The sequence below is a fragment of the Benincasa hispida genome, chromosome 11 (genome assembly GCF_027475165.1).
Source record: "Benincasa hispida cultivar pf3 chromosome 11, pf3_genome.v1.1, whole genome shotgun sequence".
In the NCBI taxonomy this organism is placed as follows: Eukaryota; Viridiplantae; Streptophyta; class Magnoliopsida; order Cucurbitales; family Cucurbitaceae; genus Benincasa; species Benincasa hispida.
This window is the reverse complement of record NC_143488.1, coordinates 29,230,670-29,251,610: the sequence shown is the minus strand read 5'-3', so window position 1 is coordinate 29,251,610 and position 20,941 is coordinate 29,230,670. Positions and strand designations below refer to the sequence as shown.

The window sequence follows — 20,941 nt, the reverse complement described above, 5'->3', positions numbered from 1 at the left end:
TGAGCGTACATTAAATGTCCAACAGTCGATGCACAAAGAACCTTTTGCATCTCCTTAGTCTTAAGTGTGGTCTTGAGACATTGATCTAAATGAAATTTATCACCTTTAGCGACTAGGATATCTCCTGGTGCACAATCTTTCATGTCAAATCTACTCAAAATTATTTCAATATAGTTCTTTCGTGAAAATCTCAAACTACCTTGAGAACGATCTTAGGGTATTTCAATTCCTACTACAAAAAAAGCGTCACCAAGATCCTTCATCTCAAAATTCTTTTTGACAAATCTCTTAGTTTCATGCAATAAACCTATATCATTACTTGCTATGAGTTTGTCATCGACATAAAACATTAGAAAAATTTATTTACTCTCACTGAACTTGTGATATACACAATCTTCCACTATATTCACCTCAAAATCAAAGGAGGTTATCACTTCATGGAATTTGTGATACCATTGACAAGAGGCTTGCTTGAGACCATAGATGGATTTCTTCAATTTTCACACCATAGACGAATTACCAGACACAAAGTTTTCTGGTTGCACCATATAAATCGTCTCATCAATGTTCCCATTGGAAACACAGTTTTTTACATCCTTCTAGTGTAGCTCTAAATCAAAGTGAGCTACCAATGCCATGATTACCCTAAAAGAGTCTTTCAATGAAACCAAAGAAAAAGTCTCTTTGTAATTAATGTCTTCGTTTTGAGTAAAACCCTTTGCAACAAGACGAGCTTTATATCTTTCGGTATTGTCATGTGAATCCCTTTTGGTTTTAAATATCCATTTCCAACCTATCGGTTTCACTCCTAATGGCAATTCAACAGGTTCCTAAATGTATTTGTCTTTTATGGATTTTATTTCCTCTTCCATAAAATTTATCCACTTTTGAGAGTTAGAACTTTGTAGAGCTTGTTGGAAGTTGATTGGATCATCTTCCATTACGCCCATATCATCCTAATGTTTTTGAAGAAACATAATATAATCATCTGGAATTGCACTTCTTCTCTCTCTAGTAGATCTCCTTAGTAGCACTTCAATGTGGTCTTGTTCTATAATTGGTTCAATAGAGAAGTCAAGAATTGGAGCCTGAACATCATTTATAACCACACGAGGAAAAGAAACTAATTCCTCTTCAAAGACAACTTTCCTTCTGTTATCTTCCCTCCAAAACTTAACATCATCAAGGAATCTAGCATTTCCCATCTCAAACAATGATATAAAAGTGGGATCATAAAACTTGAAACCCCGAGAGCGTTCAAAATACTTGACAAAATAGAAACTAATAGTTCTTGAGTCCAATTTTGTTTCATTAGGCCTGTAAGGCCTAGCCTCAGTTGGACAACCCCAGGTGTGAAGATGTCTGATACTAGGCTTCTTTCTTGTCCACAACACATAAGGAGTTTTAGCTACTGCTTTACTAGGTACCCTATGAAGTATGTTGCAGTCTTTAGTGCCTCATCTTAGAGGGATTCTGGTACAGAAGAATGACTAATCATACTTCTTACCATATCCTTAAATCTTATATTTCGCCTTTCCACTACACTATTTGTGCTAGGGTTGCCCGACATAGTGTATTGTGGGAGGATTCCATATTCCTCTAGATATTTGGCAAAGAGCCCTAGACGTTGTTCATCTGATCCATCATATCTACCGTAGTATTCACCATAACCATCAGATTTGATAACCTTAATTCTTAACTTCAACTTGGAAAGACTTGAAAACGTCGAAAGATTGAGATTTCTAATGAATTAAATATAGGTACCCATATCTTGAATAATTGTCTATGAACGTAATAAAATATTGTTGTCCATTCCAAGAAGCCATAAGGAATAAACCACAAATGTTTGTATGTATTAGTTCTAAGACGTATGAGCATCTGTTGGCACCTAATTTTCTAATGTTTGTCTGTTTTCCCTTAATACATTCCACACAAACGTTGAAGTTATTTAAATTAAGGGAATCAAGAATTCTATCTGACACAAATCTTTGAATTCTCTGTTTTGAGATGTGACCTAAACGCTTGTGCCATAACATAGTGGAATTCTCATTTAATTTACGCTTTGCACCACACGAATTAGATAATAGGATCTCATTAAATGAAGCAAAAGAATCAAGCATATATAGTTTATCAATTAAAGAACCAGTACCAATAGATTTGGAATCTTGAAAAAGACTAACTTTATTATTTCCAAAAGAACAAGAAAAACAAAATTTATCCAGAAAAACAAAATTTATCCAAATTGGAAATAGAAACTAAATTCCATCTAAACGAAGATACTACAAAAGTCTCATTCAGATCAAAATAACAACTAGTTTTTAAAAGTAATCTAAAATTCCCAATAGCTTTAATTGGAACTGCTTTGTCATCTTCTACATAGATGAATCTTTCAACATCACTTAGTGGTCAGCTCCATAAGCAACCCTGCATTGATATACTTATGTGAGTAGTAGCACCAGAATCTACCCACCAAGTATTTGTAGGTACAAAAGCTAAATTAACTTCAGAACAAATCAAAGTAATAAGTTTACCCTTCTTTACACTCCACTTGGAGTACTTGGGACAATTTTCTTGAAGTGACCTTTCATTTTGCAGAAAAAACAAGGATTTTTAGTAGCTTGTTTATTGTTTTTATTTTGCTGAGATGTCCCTTTTGCAACATCCACAAATTTCCTTTTCTTCTTATCACAAGAGGTTGTTGCCAAATGAGCACTTTTTGCCCTTTCTCTCTTAATCTCATCTTTTTCTTGCACACATTGTGAAATAAGCTCATTAATACTCCATTTATCCTTCTGAGTATTATATTTTACCTTAAACTGGGAGAGTTGTGCAGGAGGAGAGATAAGTACCCATTGCACGAGTAAATTTCCATTTATCTCGATATCAAGTGTCTTTAATTTACCTGCGAGATTGGATATTTCCACAATTTATTCCCTTATGTTTCCTTTGCCCTTATACATCATTCATGTTAAATAAGTCAAAAGACTATTTGCTTCCCCTTTTTCATTTTTAGCATAATATTTCTCAATTTGAGTAAGTTATTGCCATTTTCACTTTTCGTGATAGAGCCCCGAAAAAACTCCAGAATGGAGTGCCTAACAATCATCAGACACATGTGATTTAACCATTCCCACTTCTCTATATTAACTGTATTCGTTGTTCCTCAAGACTAGGTTTATCGGTCCTTAATGCAAGGTCCAAATCCATACATTCGAGAAGTATCTCTACGTTTTACTTCCAAATTTTGAAGTTCGATCAATTCAACTTAGGGATTGAACTCAGATTTTCAGATATTTGAGTAAGACCAATTGATACAATAAACAACAAAACATATATTCACAATTAAAATATAACAAAAATAATTACATATATGTGGTGGGCCCCTTTAACAAGATGCCTAACATAATATTAATGTCCAGCCTTTGGGTAAAAATATCAACGTAAATGGTACTCTCAATGTAGTAATCAAAGTACTGACAATAAACTCGGTCAAAAAATATCATTTCTTTGGACCGACTATTTTTTACATGGACAATCTTTATAATTGTGACATACTCATTACCACACGCATCCCCATAATTTGGCCAAATAATTATCTTCCTTTTGGCCGATAATTATCCGCATAAAATCATGAATATGCACATATTATATAGAGAGTACGACAAATACAACTTTCTATAGCATTTAACTATAGCATTAACTTCACAAAGCTATTAAAAACAAACACGCCAATTTGCTTTATACAAAAAAAAAGGCGCTAACAATTAAAAAAATCCTGCTCACGTTACCAAAAGGGGCTACAGTAGTTTCCATTCCACCCATCTTTTTTCTCAAAAATTGAAAGTATCCCTCTGAAAAAATTGATTTTCCACTCTCCCAACTCCCATCTTCTTCCCAAAATCTTAAATCTCTCAAATGTTCCTTTCTCTCTTTCACTTCAAAATTCCTTTCGATGTTCTCTTAGATCTTCTAAAATTTTCAATTTCAATTTTCCACTGAATTGCAAAATTGAAAGATTTCCAAGCTAGCTATCAAAAAAATCCAGCGCTTAGTGCTCTTCATTGTTTCCTAAATCACTATCCACCCTTTTCCCTCATCGTTTTCAAGTCATTATCCACACATAATCAATATCCTTCTTTGAGATTCATGTAATCTTTGTCGTTTGATATGCTTTCCATATCTCAAAGAAGGCAGATACCTAGAATCTCATTGTTCTCCATCTTCCTCCTCCTCTTCTCCTCATCGTCGCCCACAGCAGCCACGGGGATGATGATGCCGGCGAAGACGACCCTTGCCCTTCCCCTAACCTCCACTCCAAGCCAGTCATCCTCGCCAAGATTGGCGACCTCATTCTCATCTTTTTAGACACCTTCATCCCCGAAATCTCCCCCTATTTCTTCAAATGGAATGACGGATTCCTCGTCCTCGGGACGCAGTTCACCGGCGGTGTCTTCTTCAGCACTGGTATGATGCATTTCCTCTCCGATGCTAACTAGAAGTTTGGCAATTTGACTAATAAGGCTTATTCTTCTGCATTTATGCTTGCTTATGTAGGGTTTTTTATGACCATGGAGGCGGATTGTGTTATTCGTATCTGTATCACAAACAAAATGTTGAACTTCGAGGTAATAATGTTGTGATTACACGTATGAACTCTTTTGATATGAAATTGAAATTGAAATTGAAATTAAAAAACAAAAAATTGAGAACGGGAGTCCTTAGCCAACTTTTAAGCATTGTTTGCCTAAAACCTAGTTGAAAATATTGCATAAACGGCTACATCGAGGATCAAACGGGCTGGATTTAGTTAATGTAAGAACCGACACCTATACATCCTAAAATTTTGATTTGTTTATTTAAGTGATATACTATGCTTTTTCTTTGAAGATCGCCTTTTTTGTTATCAAATCTACTTTTAATTCTAATAAATTTCTCATTTTTGCCTCTTGTATTTCTCTTGAATCTCTCTTCTGTGTTATACCATTCTCAAGATAATTTTATTTTGTTCTGAAGGTATATTTTAGAAACTTGATATGTTGCAAATTTTCATAATTAATTAACCAGGTTTTTCTAGGCAGAGACTAAATCCATCCTTGTGAGCTAAAAAGAATCTAGGGGATGATGTATTTGATTTTTTGCAACAAACATTAAGTTACTGAATATATATATACTCTCTAGTAACTTTTCATGAAAAGGAAAGAAGAAACAATTCAACCCAATTTGGAAATATATGCAAGTGATAAGAAGTTTAGTGGTCTATAACTCTTTGTGTCCTTCCTTTGGTTGTCGTCAATACAGTTATCATGAATAAGACTATCATGTAGATAATTTTTTTCCATAAGAAAATAATTAATAAAGTGCAACAAAATGGAAAGTAGTTTTCTTTTAAAACAATTGTATTGGTCTTTTGTCAGAGTTATTTTGCCTTTTAAAAGCAAGGGACATTCTTCACTTTTAAAATGAAATACTGACTATAGTTTGGTCGTAAGTCAAAGTTGAGTGTGACCGTGTTTTATAATCTTTGCTGAGGTATGTTAGTTTTGAAATTCTAGTTTAATGGTTTGAGATTTTAGCTTAATTATGTGTCCAAAAATAGTTTGGTATATAGGTGTGGCTAGCTATAGTTTCTATAGTGACATACTCTGTGATTCTGATTATTTTATAACTTTGGAAACATATATAACATGTTTTAAACCTAACTTGGGCAATGTAAGTAGATTTAAAGTTAATTACTTGATTTGCATGGTTGCATAAAAAAACAAGGTATGAGTTCCAACCTCATGTTTGTACTATTTGCTATTTCTAGTTGTGCTACTTTCTATGTACTTTTATTTAGTTGTAGTGGTTATCTTTTTGGATAAGAATAAAAATTATGTATACTAACATATATCCTTCACACTATATTTTACATTTGATTCTAACTATTGGTTTTGACTTAGTTTTCACTACTAGAATACTTCAAAAGTTTATTAGTTGAATCATTCTAACTCATTGCAATAAATCATGTATGAACTGCAGTGAAACTGTGGTAAATGAAATGATATGGTATGACTGGAATTGAAAGTCACACGAAATTGAGTCTCCTATCACATTGGCACAAGTATATACCAAAGTGCTGCAAATTTTTAAGACATACGAGACTTGATAAATGATTTTGCTTCTTTACTTTTGTAAGAACATTTACTCTGCTTTTGTTGTCCTAATAACAAATTTTATATTCACGACAATATTTTGTATTGTCTTTGTTGTTAGAGTGCTAGTCTTCTAAGTTAGTTTACTCATAAGATTTGAAAATGAAGTCTTCAATAATATGAAAATATCTTAGATGGTTGTTGGAGTTGGATTCTTCACCTTCAATAGTTTTATTTTTAAAAATATTCAAGTTGATTCTCTTTGTGGTCTTGTTGCTTTTCTGTTTTAGTAATTTTGCTCTCTTGCTTCTTTATTTTTCATTCTGTTTTATTTTTTATACTTTTAGATCCAAGGATTATTGAAAATCTGTTGATCAGTATATTTTTTCTATAAACAGTAGATTGTAGTACACAATTTATATAAACACTCTAGAGTGGTTATTTATTGTTACTAATATATTATGAATGATGTTAGTTGCTAAATATTTGGTTTAGTTATGTCTCTAAAACTAGTTGTTTTAAATTCACATTGTTCTATGATGTTAACCATCCTACTATATATGTGTTTCTCTAGCTAAGATTACAAAGGATTAAAATAAACTCTTTGAGATCTATTAGTATGAATTAGGTGATGCTAAAGTTGTCGAAGTATTTGGTGAGAGTGTTATCTTGCTAAGTATTACTATTCTCTAGCTAGTTTTAGTCATGAGGTGCAAGCATTACTAATTGTATGACAAAGCTCTAAATAGTTCTTTAGGTTTATTAATTTGGTCAAGAATACAAGTTTTGTTCATTAACATGTATTCTTCTCTATATATTATGAATTTGAGTTCTAACTATTTATTTGACTAAGTTTTCACTAAGTTTGTTTTTTTAGGCTACTTAATAAGTTTGTTAGTAAAGAGAGGTATATAAATTGTATGGATATATTAGTCTCCTAGTGCTTATGCTTTCTGGTTGTAAGTGAAGCTATTTGGCTATAATAAACTATACACAATCCATCAAATGGAATGTTGAGATTTATATATCCTTCTCATTTGAACTTGATTCTCATCTTAGCAAGTGTTATCATAAAAGTTGTTTTGTTGCCTCTCTCACCTTCCAATCTCCAAAGCAAACACAACCAAGAGGTTTGAAACAAGATCTAACCATCAAGTTTTACTCTTTTTCTAAGTCCTTTGTTAATGCTACTTTTTTATTTTCCTATTAGTTGAAGTTGGTCAATGCTAAAGTTTTAGTAGACAAGGTTTTTGTTATTTTAGTCATGCACATAACCGTCCTTGGTATCGAATATGAATGCTCATGACTTAGATTATATGTTACAAATATATGAAGTTATATTTCTTTGTGGTTCTTTCTCTAGTATTGAAATACATGGTTTATATAAATTGTTTTGTACCTTTCTGCATTGTGAAAATTCTTCCCCTTTACTATATATATTTATAAGTCCTAAAACTAGGGTTTCTTTGATCTTTTCACACCAACACGTTTTTATTTCAGGGATTCTGGGTTTAAAAAAGTTTGGTAAAAATATTGTTTACATGAATGGTTTGAGCACTTGCATGTAGAGCTAGCCAGGACATAGGTTGAGCTCGTCAATATACACTCATGAGATGGTGCTGCCTGTTTTTAGTCCCTCGACTTCAGCGAGCGAAATGGGTACATGAAAGACATGGTTAGCGAAATCATCAAATATCGAGTCAGAGGTGGTTTGTTGGCCCGCATTAGCTTCCACCATTTTTTCCACTACAAATATTACAAGGAATTGTTCATCGCTACTAAAGGATGTACACTAGTCAGTTCATTTACTGTGTGATGAAGGAATTGTTCATCGCTACTAAAGGATATACACTAGAAAAATAATTGCCATAAATCAAACGGACTTACTAGACTCGATTTACAAATAATTTGCTCAAAATAGCGGGTCCGAACAATGATCATCTCATTAAATTGTAAATTTATGATGCCAAAAATAAAAACATTTATTATGCAAACCTCAAACTTTTCTTTACCGGATAATTGAATCATAAACAACGATAAACGATAAAAAATCCGACAATGTAACATGAAATTCATACTCTGATACCACTTGATAGCATAAATACTTTAAATCTATATCAAATAAATTAACCACATGATCATTCATGCTAAATTGTCAAGAATATATACGTACTGGATTCCATTGAAAGATTGATAATGGCTCTAAAGTAGCTATTGTCTTCTTCAACTAAAACTCCGAGTGAGATCTCTCTCTAGATAGGATTCAAGAAATTATTGTTTTGATATGTTGGGGACCATAATCTTAAAGTCTCATTATATACAGTAGTTCAATTAGGGTTCTCATTAAACTCTAATTAACTAGAAATGTGCTTCTACCCATTAAATCCATACTCAATTAGGAATCTAGGGCGTTAATTAATTAGATCACATAGGGTTCAATCTAATAAAATAACTTAATGTGATAAATTATTAATCCATATATATAGTCCATATTTTAATTAAACATATTATTATTTAAATACGTGTAGTATCTTTTCCCGAAACTTAATTAATTATTGAAACTCCAATAGTTAGCATCCTTGCTTGAAGCAATCATGAGTAGTAATCTTTTGAAAATTTTCTAAGAAAACATGTGAGCGAGTACGATACATGTCGAAAGAATTTGTGTTAGTATATAGGGGACTGGAACCTTCACTCTTGCAATTAACCATTCAAGACGAGTAATTACCAATGTGTGCATCAATTGGGCTTTAAAATATAACAATAATCAAATTAAAATAGCGTACTATCTTGTATTTCTCGTTGGCAATTTGAATGTTTTAATTCATTTGGTCTCTAGATAAGGATTGTTCAAAGTAATACATTTGAAAAAGAAAACTAAAAAATAAAGGGAAAAAAAAGGCATAAATCACGAATATGATAGGGACTTGTGTGGAGATGGGAAAATTTGTCCCATTAAGATAAAAGGCACATTGATATTAAAAATCATTACTAAAAAATTGATTCACTAAATTGAGGATAAAATTTAATCGTACCAATTTCATCAATTTTTATATATCAAATTGAAATTGCAACATTCTTTCTTAAGGAAATCTTTGACTTTAATAGCTAACTTTAAAAGAGAAATGTAATAAACAAAGAACAGCAATAAAATTCTAAACGAAAAGGATTAGTTCCAAGTAAAAAATAAACATTAAATTATGTTTAAAAAATCATCAATAGAATTAGGGAAATTATAATGGGTGACCAAACTATTTAGAGAAACTAGAAATGCAATTTAGGTTTTTAGATTTTGCTGAAATAACAAAAAACCAAACCTTCATTTTAATTTTTTTCGTATTCCCATGTTACCCTCAAAAGTATTTCCTCTTTATGCACACCTTAAACCTTAAACCCTCTTCTCAGTCGTCTCTCGCTCTCACCGTTCTTCTTGATTACTTTCATATCTCTCCACACCAAAGGTTCTGCTACCACCACTGCCAACACCAACACCAACACCGTCGTTGCCAGCTCCGTCGTCTCTTCTTCACCCACTTTCAATCCCTCCTTTATCTCTTCCCCTCCTACGAAGAAAACCAAATCCCAACTACTTGCCCCAACAAGAACGGCCTCCACCACCACGACAACCCTTCTTCCAACATTACTCCCAATGACGCCGATTTCGACCCTTCCTCCATGGCCCTAGATGAAGTTCTCAAGCCCGATGAATTTATTGCTTTTGATTTTATTGTTATTTCGACCCTTCCTAATTTCACCTCTGCAAGAACATTTCCGGCATCCACAATAATGGCGGCACCGTCCATCCCCACCACCGCCTTCCGGTAATTATGATCCATCTATGTCTTTTCTTTTTAAATAATTATGTAATTTTTATGGGAATTGTGTGGACCGAGATGAATCCATATTAGGCAGGTGCAGTTCACAGAAGAAAGTGCAGTTTTAAAAAGACAGCCTGGATGAGTTTATTATTAATTTGATGCATGCCTTTTTCATCACATTTCCAAAACTGTCCTTTTCTTTTCTTTTATTTCTTTTGGTTCATAACAATAAATTCAATATTTCCAAATTATTCAACATTACTCGATACCCACACTTTCCTTCCCCCGACTCTTCCTTTCCCTTACTTTCCCTTTCCCCTCCATTTTTTACACAGACGACCGCTGCATGCACTGTTGAGCTCCGACGCTCCGATGCTCCAACGCCGTGCACTTTAGCTCCGACGCCACTGCACACTACCTCCGAATACGCCGTGTGCTTTAGCTCCAACGCCCCAACTCCTTTGACTATGCTTGTTGCTGGTTGAGTTCCAACACCTCAACGCCGCCGTACACTACCTCCGACGCCCCTACACACTACCTCCGAAGGCCGTCACACGTACTGGTTAGTTCTCTTCGATGGGTTGTGTTTGTGTTATTATTCTGATAAGGAATTTTTGTGTTAAAAAGAAAAATAATGAAAAAAGAACATGAACAACTTTTCTTTTCAACCCTTTTTCCAATTCGATCGAGAAGTAATTAATAGACTCATATGTCATTTTTACCAAAAGTATACATAAGTTTGCTTTTAGTAGAGAATATATTAAAAATGAATTGATTCATAATTTTTTCCCTTTCCCTTTTTGGAGGGAGAGATGCAATATAGATAATATTTCACATTCATACATTTCATCTTCTGTATAAAGTATTTTGCATTTCTTCTGTTAACACATGCTTAATGCTAGTTTGGATTTAATCTCTTAGGAAGAAATGGTTGTTCATGACAAAAAAATTGACCTCTACATCTGATATCAAACAGACTGAATGAAAGTGAAATCAATGAATCAGTACTGAACATCTAATTTTTCAACTAGGAGAAAATGAGAGTTGTTGAAATATGGAGCAATTGATGCTCATTCAAGCATCTAAAATTTAGCACTGAGGCTTTTATCAATAAAGGTTCATAATCGTTAATATTTGACTATTTTTCCTTACCAATGTTCTCATCACATGCTTGATGCAGACTGACCCCCATATAATGTAAGAAGGAATACTTGAAATGTAGTGATTTCTCTCATATTCTCATCAAAAATACCAAAACTTAGAGATAATGGAATATCTCTTTCATATAACCAAAACTTAGACATGTTTTATTCATTTGATTCAACTATGAATAAGGATTGATATTTTAATCTCTCAACAGAGTGTTTCTTTTACAATTTTCACACATCTTACGTATTATATTTGATTTTTGAAAATTAAGTTTATAGACAATATATTTTTTTTATCAACTTTTTATCAATATTTTGAAATATTAAATCAAGTTTTGAAAACTAAAAAAATATTTTTTATAAAATTATTTATTTATTTATTTTCTTTAAAAGAATTTCACTAGAATCTAAGTATTTCTTAAAAAAAGATGAGAATTATATTTGAAAAATGGCAGGAAAAAAGCACAAATTTCAAAAAAATAAAAAATAAAAAACAAAATCGGTATCAAACGAGGTTTAAAGATCCATACATGACTGGTCAATTTCCTCAACTTTTTAAATTTAGACTTATTATATTACTATTTTTATTGTTATAGTTTTAACATTTTCAAATAAATATTTTAATTTATAGTCAAATTCTAAGTACAAACAAATTTGTAGAAACCACCTTTTCTTGGTGTTTATGAGATTAATTAAAAAAAACAACAAAACAAAATCTTTGAATAACTATTTGTTTATTAATTTTTTTATTTATGAAAGTGTGCTTGTTTCACAATTTTATTATAGTCTTGTCCTCTTTTAAAAATACATTTGGGTTTTATTGAAATTTCGAAAGAAAAATAATAAAGTAAAATCTGATTTTTTTTTTTTAATTTGGTTGGATTTTAAAAACGTTGATAGAGGTTGATAAGAAATGCTAAGTTTGATTTTCAAGAAAAAAATAAATGATTATCAAATTAATCTAAATAATTATTAGACGATACTAAATGGTTCTATAATAAATAATGAAGTGCTAAATGGTTCTCTAAAAAATAATGAAATAAAATTGAGAGGAAAACTTTGATTTTTTAAAAATGTTTTTAATTCAACAATATGTTAATATCTTACCATGAATCAAGATTGAATTAATAATAGTAATAATAATAAAGACATCATAGTTTTCCTCATAGTTTAAAATGAGGAAAATCAACTCTTTGACTTTAATTACTTGTGACTGTGAATTCTGCTTTGGGGAAAAGAAAAAAAGAAAAGACATAATAGTTTAAAATCAATTTTACGTTATTTTAATACAGTAAATTATTTTGTTTTTGAAATAATATATTTACTTGATTACGTGGGAAAAAGATATTGTCTCATTTGTTTAATCAAAATTAATTTTTGCCTAATCAATATTAAATGAAAAATTTTCACAGAGAAAAAATGTTAAACTATTTACAAAAATAGTGAAAAAAACACGGTAAGATATTGATAGACTTCTATCAACGTCTATTAGTGATAAACTTCTATTAATGTCTATCACTAATAAACTTTTATAAGTTTCTATTACTGATAGACATTGATAAACTTCTATTAATTTTTATCAATCTTTATTAAAGAATATTAAAATTTGGTTATTTTGGGTAAATAACATTCCTTAACTTTTAAAATCTCTTCTATTAATTAATAGAAAGTTAATAAAAAAATATCACATCATCATTAATTCTGAAAGTTAGAAATCCTCTATCAGATTATATAAGTTTTAAATTTAGGAAAGAAAAACAAGAATTATTTATGAATCCAAATAGCTGAAAAGACATTTATTCTATAATGTTATATCATGGTCTTGCACGTTAAATCAACCTAGAAGGCAAGCTAAGTTTATTATTATTATTATTTATTTGACTAATAGAAAACAAGCTTTTCTTTGAATTTGAATTTTAATGTTCAAAGTTAAGTAAGCCCAAGATGATAGAAGTTCATAGACGTCTGGTTACTAACGGTTCATAATTACGATTTCTTAATCTCATTGAATACAGATAACGTTTCACTTTGATTCAATCTCTAATTCTCCATCAAATTGATGTGTTATCTCTTTTTCTAGTACAAGAAATGTAAAAAATTTGAACATCTTAATAAAGGAAAAGTAGTAAATGTTTTAATTGTTAAGCTATGCTAATGTCTAGTGAATATATATATATATATATATATATATATATATATATATATTTACAAGCTTACCTTTTTTCTTTGAGCGAATCTCTAAACTAATACTAATACAACAATTTTAACTCAATTTTACATGAAGGACAATAGATAATTTATTTTCAAAGGTGATTTATAGACTTGTCTTTGACTTTGACTTTTCTCAGTCTGGACTTTGGATAAAATATGAATTAGCTATGTGAGACATTGATTTTTCCAATTTCTCTGGTCTAGCTAGACAACTATACATATAAATCTTGTGTCTTATCCTTTGTTTTTTATGCATTTTATAAACACCTTTATTTGAATTTGTCTCTTTATTGATCAGCTATGGCAATGGCTCAACTTCTCATCAAACCACCTCAATCTTTCTCCCCATTCCTTGAATCTCCAAGGCCAAAGATTACAAACCCAAATAAGGTTGTTCAAAATCCCCGTTGTTTTCTTTCCTTCTTTAGATAAGCTTTTGCATTGTTGCTTTGATCCTGAATGTTCTTGAATTCCATTTTACTTAAAGTATTTAGTATTGTTAGTTATGCTTATAGTTTCGTTTGAGAGCGTCATCGACTAATAGTCCAAATGACGAAGCGAGGAATTTGGTAGGAAAAGAAACAGATGGATGGACCATTGACTACTCCGGTGAAAAACCAGCGACGCCGTTGTTGGATACTATCAATTATCCTATTCATATGAAGAATCTGTCATTAGAGGTAAAATTCTTGGTTGTTGAACACTGTCAATTTTCCTTCCATTGTGTCATTTCTTGTTGTTCTTCCTCATTATCATTTGATTTTTTTTTTTCTAGGATCTTGAGCAGCTAGTAGCAGAGCTTAGAGCAGAACTTCTGTTCTCTGTATCCAAAACTGGAGGTCATTTAAGTGCAAGCTTAGGTGTTGTCGAGCTGGTCGTGGCACTGCATTATGTGTTCAATACCCCGGAGGACAAAATCATATGGGATGTTGGCCATCAGGTGCCTAGCCAATGAAAGTTGTAACAAAATGAGGTTTATTTTTAGGATTAAAGTTGATTTTGGTGATGCTTTTGCAGGCATATCCACACAAAATTCTAACTGGAAGAAGGTCTAGAATGCATACTATAAGGCAAACTTCAGGGCTCGCTGGTTTTCCCAAAAGGGATGAAAGTGTTCATGATGCTTTTGGTGTAGGACACAGTTGTACAAGCATATCAGCTGGTCTTGGTATGTCTTAAACTTTCCTTATTTAGCCTTTTTCCAGTTTAGAGGGTTTAGTTGTAAAGTAAGGAACATTCTTCTCTGTTTAATAAATCTTTTTTTTTTTTTTACTATCTACGACGACAAAAACAATGTAGGCATGGCAGTTGCAAGAGACCTTTTGGGACAGAAGTACAATGTCATTTCTGTGATTGGAGATGGAGCTATGACAGCAGGTCAAGTATATGAGGCGATAAATAATGCAGGCTATCTGGATACAAACATGATCATTATTCTCAATGACAACAAGCAAGTCTCATTGCCGACTGCTACGCTTAATGGCCCTGCTACTCCTGTTGGAGCTCTTAGCAGTTCTTTAACCAAATTTCAAGCAAGCACACAATTTCGAAAACTTCGTGAAGCTGCAAAGGTAAAATATTAGAGGATTGCATAGAGTTTACTACAAGTTAGGTTTTATTGGAATGACTTTTGAAATGTTTAGAAAACATTATAATGCATTTAGAAATTCATTTAATATAGAACATTAGTTTATCAAAGTTAATGACTTTCACACCATTCTTTGAAGGTCATCACAAAACAAATTGGGGGGCAAGCCCACGAAGTTGCAGCGAAAGTCGATGAATATGCAAAAGGTTTGATAAGTGGTACGGGACTGAAATTTTTCGAGGAACTAGGATTGTACTATATTGGTCCAGTGGATGGACATAATGTGGGGGATTTGATCACCATTTTTGATAAGGTGAAATCAATGCCAGCGCCCGGACCAGTATTGATCCACATCGTTACAGAAAAAGGGAAGGGCTATCCTCCAGCAGAAGCAGCTGCAGATAAAATGCGTGGTTAGACTCTATTCTAATTGAGCATCTTGTTTGTTCCATAGATTCTTTGAAATACTTATTTCTTTATAAATCTTACAATAATGTAGGAGTAGTTCAATTTGACCCCAAAACAGGCAAGCAATTCAAGACAAAATCTGCCACACTTTCATACACTCAATACTTTGCTGAATCTCTTATAAGAGAAGCAGAATTGGATGACAATATTGTAGCCATCCATGCTGCCATGGGTAGTGGAACTGGTCTTAACTATTTCCAAAAGAGGTTTCCAAAACGTTGCTTTGATGTTGGTATTGCCGAGCAACATGCTGTTACATTTGCAGCTGGTTTAGCGACAGAAGGTATCAAGCCATTTTGTGCTATTTACTCATCCTTCCTTCAAAGAGGGTTTGATCAGGTAAGTATACATGGAAAGATTTAGGAGCCTGCTTTTTTAAGCAATTAGAAAGTCAGGGCCAAACAGGTCTTTAGGTAAAAGTTGCAGCAAAAGAATACTTTTCATTATTGTATTATACTAATTACTAACTATACGGAATGGTCATCAAGGTGGTGCATGATGTAGACCTTCAGAAACTACCTGTCCGCTTTGCAATGGATCGAGCTGGTTTGGTCGGTGTCGATGGCCCAACACATTGTGGCGCATTTGATATAACATACATGGCTTGTTTGCCAAACATGGTTGTCATGGCTCCATCCGATGAAGCTGAACTAATCCACATGGTTGCAACAGCAGCGATAATAAATGATAGACCGAGTTGCTTTCGGTTTCCAAAGGGCAATGGGATTGGAGTTGATCTTCCTCCTAATTTCAAAGGAACTCCAATTGAGGTTAGCATGAAATAAACCAACCCTTTAAGCATTAAGGAGGTTACAAAATACTGTCTCAAAGTAAAATGTGACATATTCTTTGGTTTTGTTGAATAGATTGGTAAGGGGAGAATACTGGTGGAAGGCACTAGAGTTGCTCTATTGGGGTATGGTTCAATAGTTCAACAATGTGTTGGAGCTTCAGAATTGCTAAAAACAAGAGGCCTTGCTCCAACCGTGGCAGATGCTAGATTTTGCAAACCTCTGGACACTCAACTTATAAGGCAACTGGCAAAGGAGCATGAAATTCTGATTACTGTGGAGGAAGGCACCATTGGAGGCTTTGGTTCTCGTGTATCCTATTTCCTTAGCTTGACTGGAAATTTAGATGAGCATCGTCTCAAGGTAATTACAAAAAAAATAGTTTCATTCTATTTCATCAATTTTGGCCCCTCGTTTTTAGTTTTTGGCTTTTGGAAATTAAGCTTATTTCCTTCCCTATTTCTTACATTGATTTGCATCTTTCTTAAGTACAATGGTTGAATTTTTAGCTAAATTCCAAAAACAAAAACACCTTTTGAAAAGCTACTTTTTTTAGTTTTTAAAATTTGGTTTGGTTTTTTAAACCATTAGTAAAATATAGATAACAAAGTAAGAAATTTGCAAGTAGAAGTAGTGTCTATAGGCTTAATTTTAAAAAATAAAATGGTTACCAAATAGAGGCTTAATTATCTTAATTTAACTTATACGAGATTTTTTGTTTGTTGCATTTTTAGCTGAGATGTATGGTTCTTCCCGATCGATACATTGGCCATGGATCGCCACGAGACCAAATCGAAGAAGCAGGACTATCATCTAAACACATAGCTGCAACAGTCTTAACTCTTTTGGGCAGATCCAAAGAAGCTTCTTCTTTCCAAGTTTCAACACCTAGGAAGTGAAGTTCTAAGTAGGAAGCTATCTATATATCTACAAAATCATATGGATATGTTTTTCATATGAAGCAAGACAACTTTTATGTGGATCCAGATGTTAGTACTAGTGAGATAGGAAAAGATTGTCATAGATGACAATGTATCAAACTCACCAATGATAATATAATCCTAGGATCCTGATTAGGTGAATAATTTGCAACACAGAATAAAAGAATTTTAAATCACAGCAGGATTGCTATCAACACACATAGTTGCAATGGTCCATATTAAAAACAATCTTATCAATTAGTTTCTACAGCAAAAAATTCAAAGTATTAATAGGAAGCTTTAAATCTTTACGATATAAGAAAGAAAAATGAGTACCATTAGTGATATATATGATGTTCGTCTTCATTTACGAATTCAATAACATTATGAGTCTTAACTTTTTATATATGTTGAGTTCAATATGTGTGGTGAGGATTTAAACTCACCTTATGGTCAAAGTGTACATGCCTAAATAAATTATCTTTAGGTTGGTATCTGGGCTAAGAAAATAAGAAACTTTCACGTGAAGGGAATTAGCATCTAAAATAACTATCATATCTGTATTGTCGAAGAAAATGATCCCCTTCAACCAAGGGCCAAACCATATATCCTAATAGAAAAACAAACCAAGTATTACAATTTGTCTCAAACATGAAAAATAACCCTCCAATACCAAGTCGAAGAACTAAAGGGGCAAATCACATCCATGAACTTCGACTATGTAAAATATAGGCCTCCACTCAAATGACTCATAACAAGCCCGAACGGATTAAGATAAGTCATAATAACTTTATGAGGACAACAACATTTCAAGAAGAAATATGTCAATCTCCAAGTTCTCTTTGTCGTGGTTCGACAATGCAACATTGACCACTCCCACACCATCCAACTGCTCTTCTAACAATAGGAACAAAGTAAGCAATCTAATTTGTGAATATTCTACACCAAAAGCACAAAAATGCTGGCAAGATAGACTTGAAAATTTGAAGAATCGAACAACTAAGTTGTAACCGGGGAGTGGAAAAAATCCTAGTTGCCCAACTTCTTACACGGGTAGTTACTCTTTCCAAAAGAGGTAAGTAATCAACATAAAAAAGTCAACTTGAAATAAGAGGCAGATTAAGATAACATACAAAAAGAGTAGCACCAAAGGGAGCTTTATAAATGCGGAGAAGCCCTCAAACTTCACTAAGGGTCATGTCAATACAAAACATCAAATTCTCAAGTCTTACCTAAAGGGAATTGAATCCCAGTAGAAGTGTGAGATCGCTTTATTTGATTTCTTGAAACAATTAAAAGCAAGTAAACAAGAAAAAGGTTAAGGACCATACCATTGCTGACACGTGATTGCAGGAAAACTTCTTTTGAAATTGGTAGTCTCATTCTTAAATTCTTCAAATCCCACGAGGTCTTCCTTGTTCTGACTCTGGCAAGGATTTAGCTTGTGGGAACCGCTTCTTGAAAGAATAAAGGGAACAAGGAAGAATATGTTCTTAGAACTTTTCTAAGAAAATTGAGAGAATTTCAAGAGGTAGAGTTTCAAAGTAATCGTAGAGATTATTCTTGTAGAGAATATATTCGATGAGGCCTCCCAAGGGCCCTGTTTAATGGGTTACTCCTAATCATAATGGAATAACCTTTTTGCAAAGATTTTTAATTAAATAATTAATAATATCCAATGTTAATAAATATCTACCCAAATAATATCTCACATTAAATGGTTTAAAATATTTAAATCATATTTAAATATTTACTCTTTACGGGATTTAATTATCTACTAATAACTAATATTAAAAGATCTTTATTCATTTTATATCTCATATTAAATGAATTTAAATATTTATTCTCAGCATTATCTCTTTAACTCAAATCTCATTCAAATTAAATAATTAATTTTTTAAATTATATTCAAATAAATTAATTATCCCAACATCTATTTAATTTGAATCTCATTCAAATCAAATAACTAATTTATTTATATGGATCTCATCCAAATAAATAATTAATAATATGAATCATATTTAAACAAATTAATTCTCCATGTTATAAAGCTATAATTTGAATCTTATTCAAATAAACTATATAATAAATCATATAATTAATTTTATTCAATACAAGTAATATTTTCCCTTATGAATTTGAACCTTTCAAATTTTCTTTCAACAAATTTGATCTTTATTGTTATGTGACGAGGTAGGAAGAGAACCTTATGGACCTATAGATTATTAGCTCCAATGATGATTAATTAATTAAACTCTCCAATTAAATTGACCTTCATTCATTAATTGCATGGCAAACCACTATAGACCAATAGTTAAACTCTTATGCACTTGCAGCATAAGTTGCAGCTATGGATATAATCAATATAAGCAAGTCGATCCTTCACGAGTTGTTCACAATTACAACTTGGTCAAATTGTCTATTTCATCTCTGTAATTACATCTTTTCCTTAAATCTCACTAATTTCTCTAATGAACAATTTGTTTATGGTCCAACCATAAACTAAGTACCTCTCTAGCCAATGAGAGTGTGGGATCCCTTTGTTCAAGATCTAAAATTAGCATTTAAGGGAACTATTCATCTACTTATTGAAAGAACCACAGTGAAGTTTCTTGAATGGAAGCATGGGATCAGACCAAATACCCAAAATCTATAGAACATAAATTTTACAGCAAAAACATACAGATTATGCATTTAAAAGAAAATTGCAGCATGCTTTAACATAGAGAAAATAGAATAGTAAAAGGGTTTAAGAAACCGTATCCTTGAAGAACTCTTCTTCATTAGATTCCTTCTCCAAACCTTGTTATGAACAAACTCGAACCCTCTAACTGTCAAAGAGGACACCACCACGAATGTTTCCTCTATATTCTCTAACCGTCTGGCTATTTTGGAAAAAAAAGGATTAGAGAGAGATGAGAGGAAGAGATGTTTTTCCAATTTTATTACAGAACTTTTATGCATCTCTCTTATGAAAACCACCACCTTAGGAAGAAGAAGAATAACTTCTCTTTTTTACTTCTCATTACCACGTTTTTTTTGGAGAAAAGAGGGGAACAGAGTTACAACTCCCTCCCAAAATGATTTTTAAATTAAATTAAATTAATTTAATTTATTTTCATAAGTTAATTTAATATATATTAGATAATTTATATGTTAACTACCTTATCATATAATATATATTAAACTATATGTTATGTCAAATATAACACTTAACCTCTAATTTCTTTATTGTATCAAATACAATATAACGTTTCTATTCTCTCGCCAATGGCCTTTAATATAACTCTCATTTATATTAAATTGAATTATGTGAATCAAATTCATATAATTAATATTTGAATCATATTCAAATATTTATTTCCTCTCAAATAAACTTTATATTATAATGTATCAAAATACATTTTAGTAATTATATCATATATAATTAGATTAAATTAATTATATCACATATAATTAATTTCCTCAATTAATTTGAACAATTCAAATTAATCCAAAAATTAATTCTTACTATTTCCCATTGACCTACAGAGGGGACCTCATGGATTTGTAGCTTGAAGCTCCAATTGTACGTGAATAATTAATAAAATTCCTTTAATTAAATTATTCACTATTTGTCAACTGTCGAGCACTCCATTAAAGACCGACAGTTGCACTATTCACACTATAGATATATTTCTATGTTCATTGGATATAACCAATCGACACTTCACAAATTGCTCGTAAGTATAGTTGGGCCAAAATTATCGTTTTGCCCCTGTAGTTATTTAATCTCATCGAATAGAGATCACAGTCCAACTATGGCCAAACCCTTCTCGGACCAGGAGAGGGTGTGGTGTCACATTGTTCAAGCCCTGGAAACAGCC

The 20,941-nt window shown here is 32.2% G+C and overlaps 1 protein-coding gene across 4 annotated transcripts; it reads left to right on the top strand.

The window, feature by feature from the left end:
* Nucleotides 1-10,174: 10,174 nt before the first annotated feature.
* On the top strand, nt 10,175-17,292 carry LOC120090221 (1-deoxy-D-xylulose-5-phosphate synthase 2, chloroplastic-like). 4 transcript variants are annotated; one of them, XM_090307656.1, is made up of 11 exons: nt 10,175-10,511; nt 13,607-13,698; nt 13,824-13,988; nt 14,084-14,248; nt 14,326-14,476; nt 14,608-14,879; nt 15,036-15,309; nt 15,423-15,703; nt 15,853-16,134; nt 16,231-16,518; nt 16,890-17,292. In XM_090307656.1, exons 2-11 carry the CDS (start codon nt 13,609-13,611, stop codon nt 17,052-17,054), a joined length of 2,133 nt encoding a protein of 710 aa, XP_090163782.1. In that variant the 5' UTR covers nt 10,175-10,511; nt 13,607-13,608; the 3' UTR covers nt 17,055-17,292. The 4 variants fall into 4 exon arrangements, with proteins under 4 accessions (XP_090163782.1, XP_038903698.1, XP_038903697.1 ...); XM_039047770.2 differs by having other exon boundaries at nt 10,176-10,511; nt 13,882-13,988; nt 15,396-15,703; XM_039047769.2 differs by having other exon boundaries at nt 10,176-10,511; nt 15,396-15,703.
* Nucleotides 17,293-20,941: the final 3,649 nt, after the last annotated feature.

Bases quoted from the DNA above. Each gene is read 5' to 3' on its own strand.
- LOC120090221 (XM_039047769.2), top strand. From the start codon at position 13,609: ATGGCAATGGCTCAACTTCTCATCAAACCACCTCAATCTTTCTCCCCA. The intron at 13,989-14,083 runs GTAAAATTCTTG...TTTTTTTTCTAG, and splicing joins TGAAGAATCTGTCATTAGAG to GATCTTGAGCAGCTAGTAGC. The intron at 14,477-14,607 runs GTATGTCTTAAA...AAAACAATGTAG, and splicing joins AAGCATATCAGCTGGTCTTG to GCATGGCAGTTGCAAGAGAC.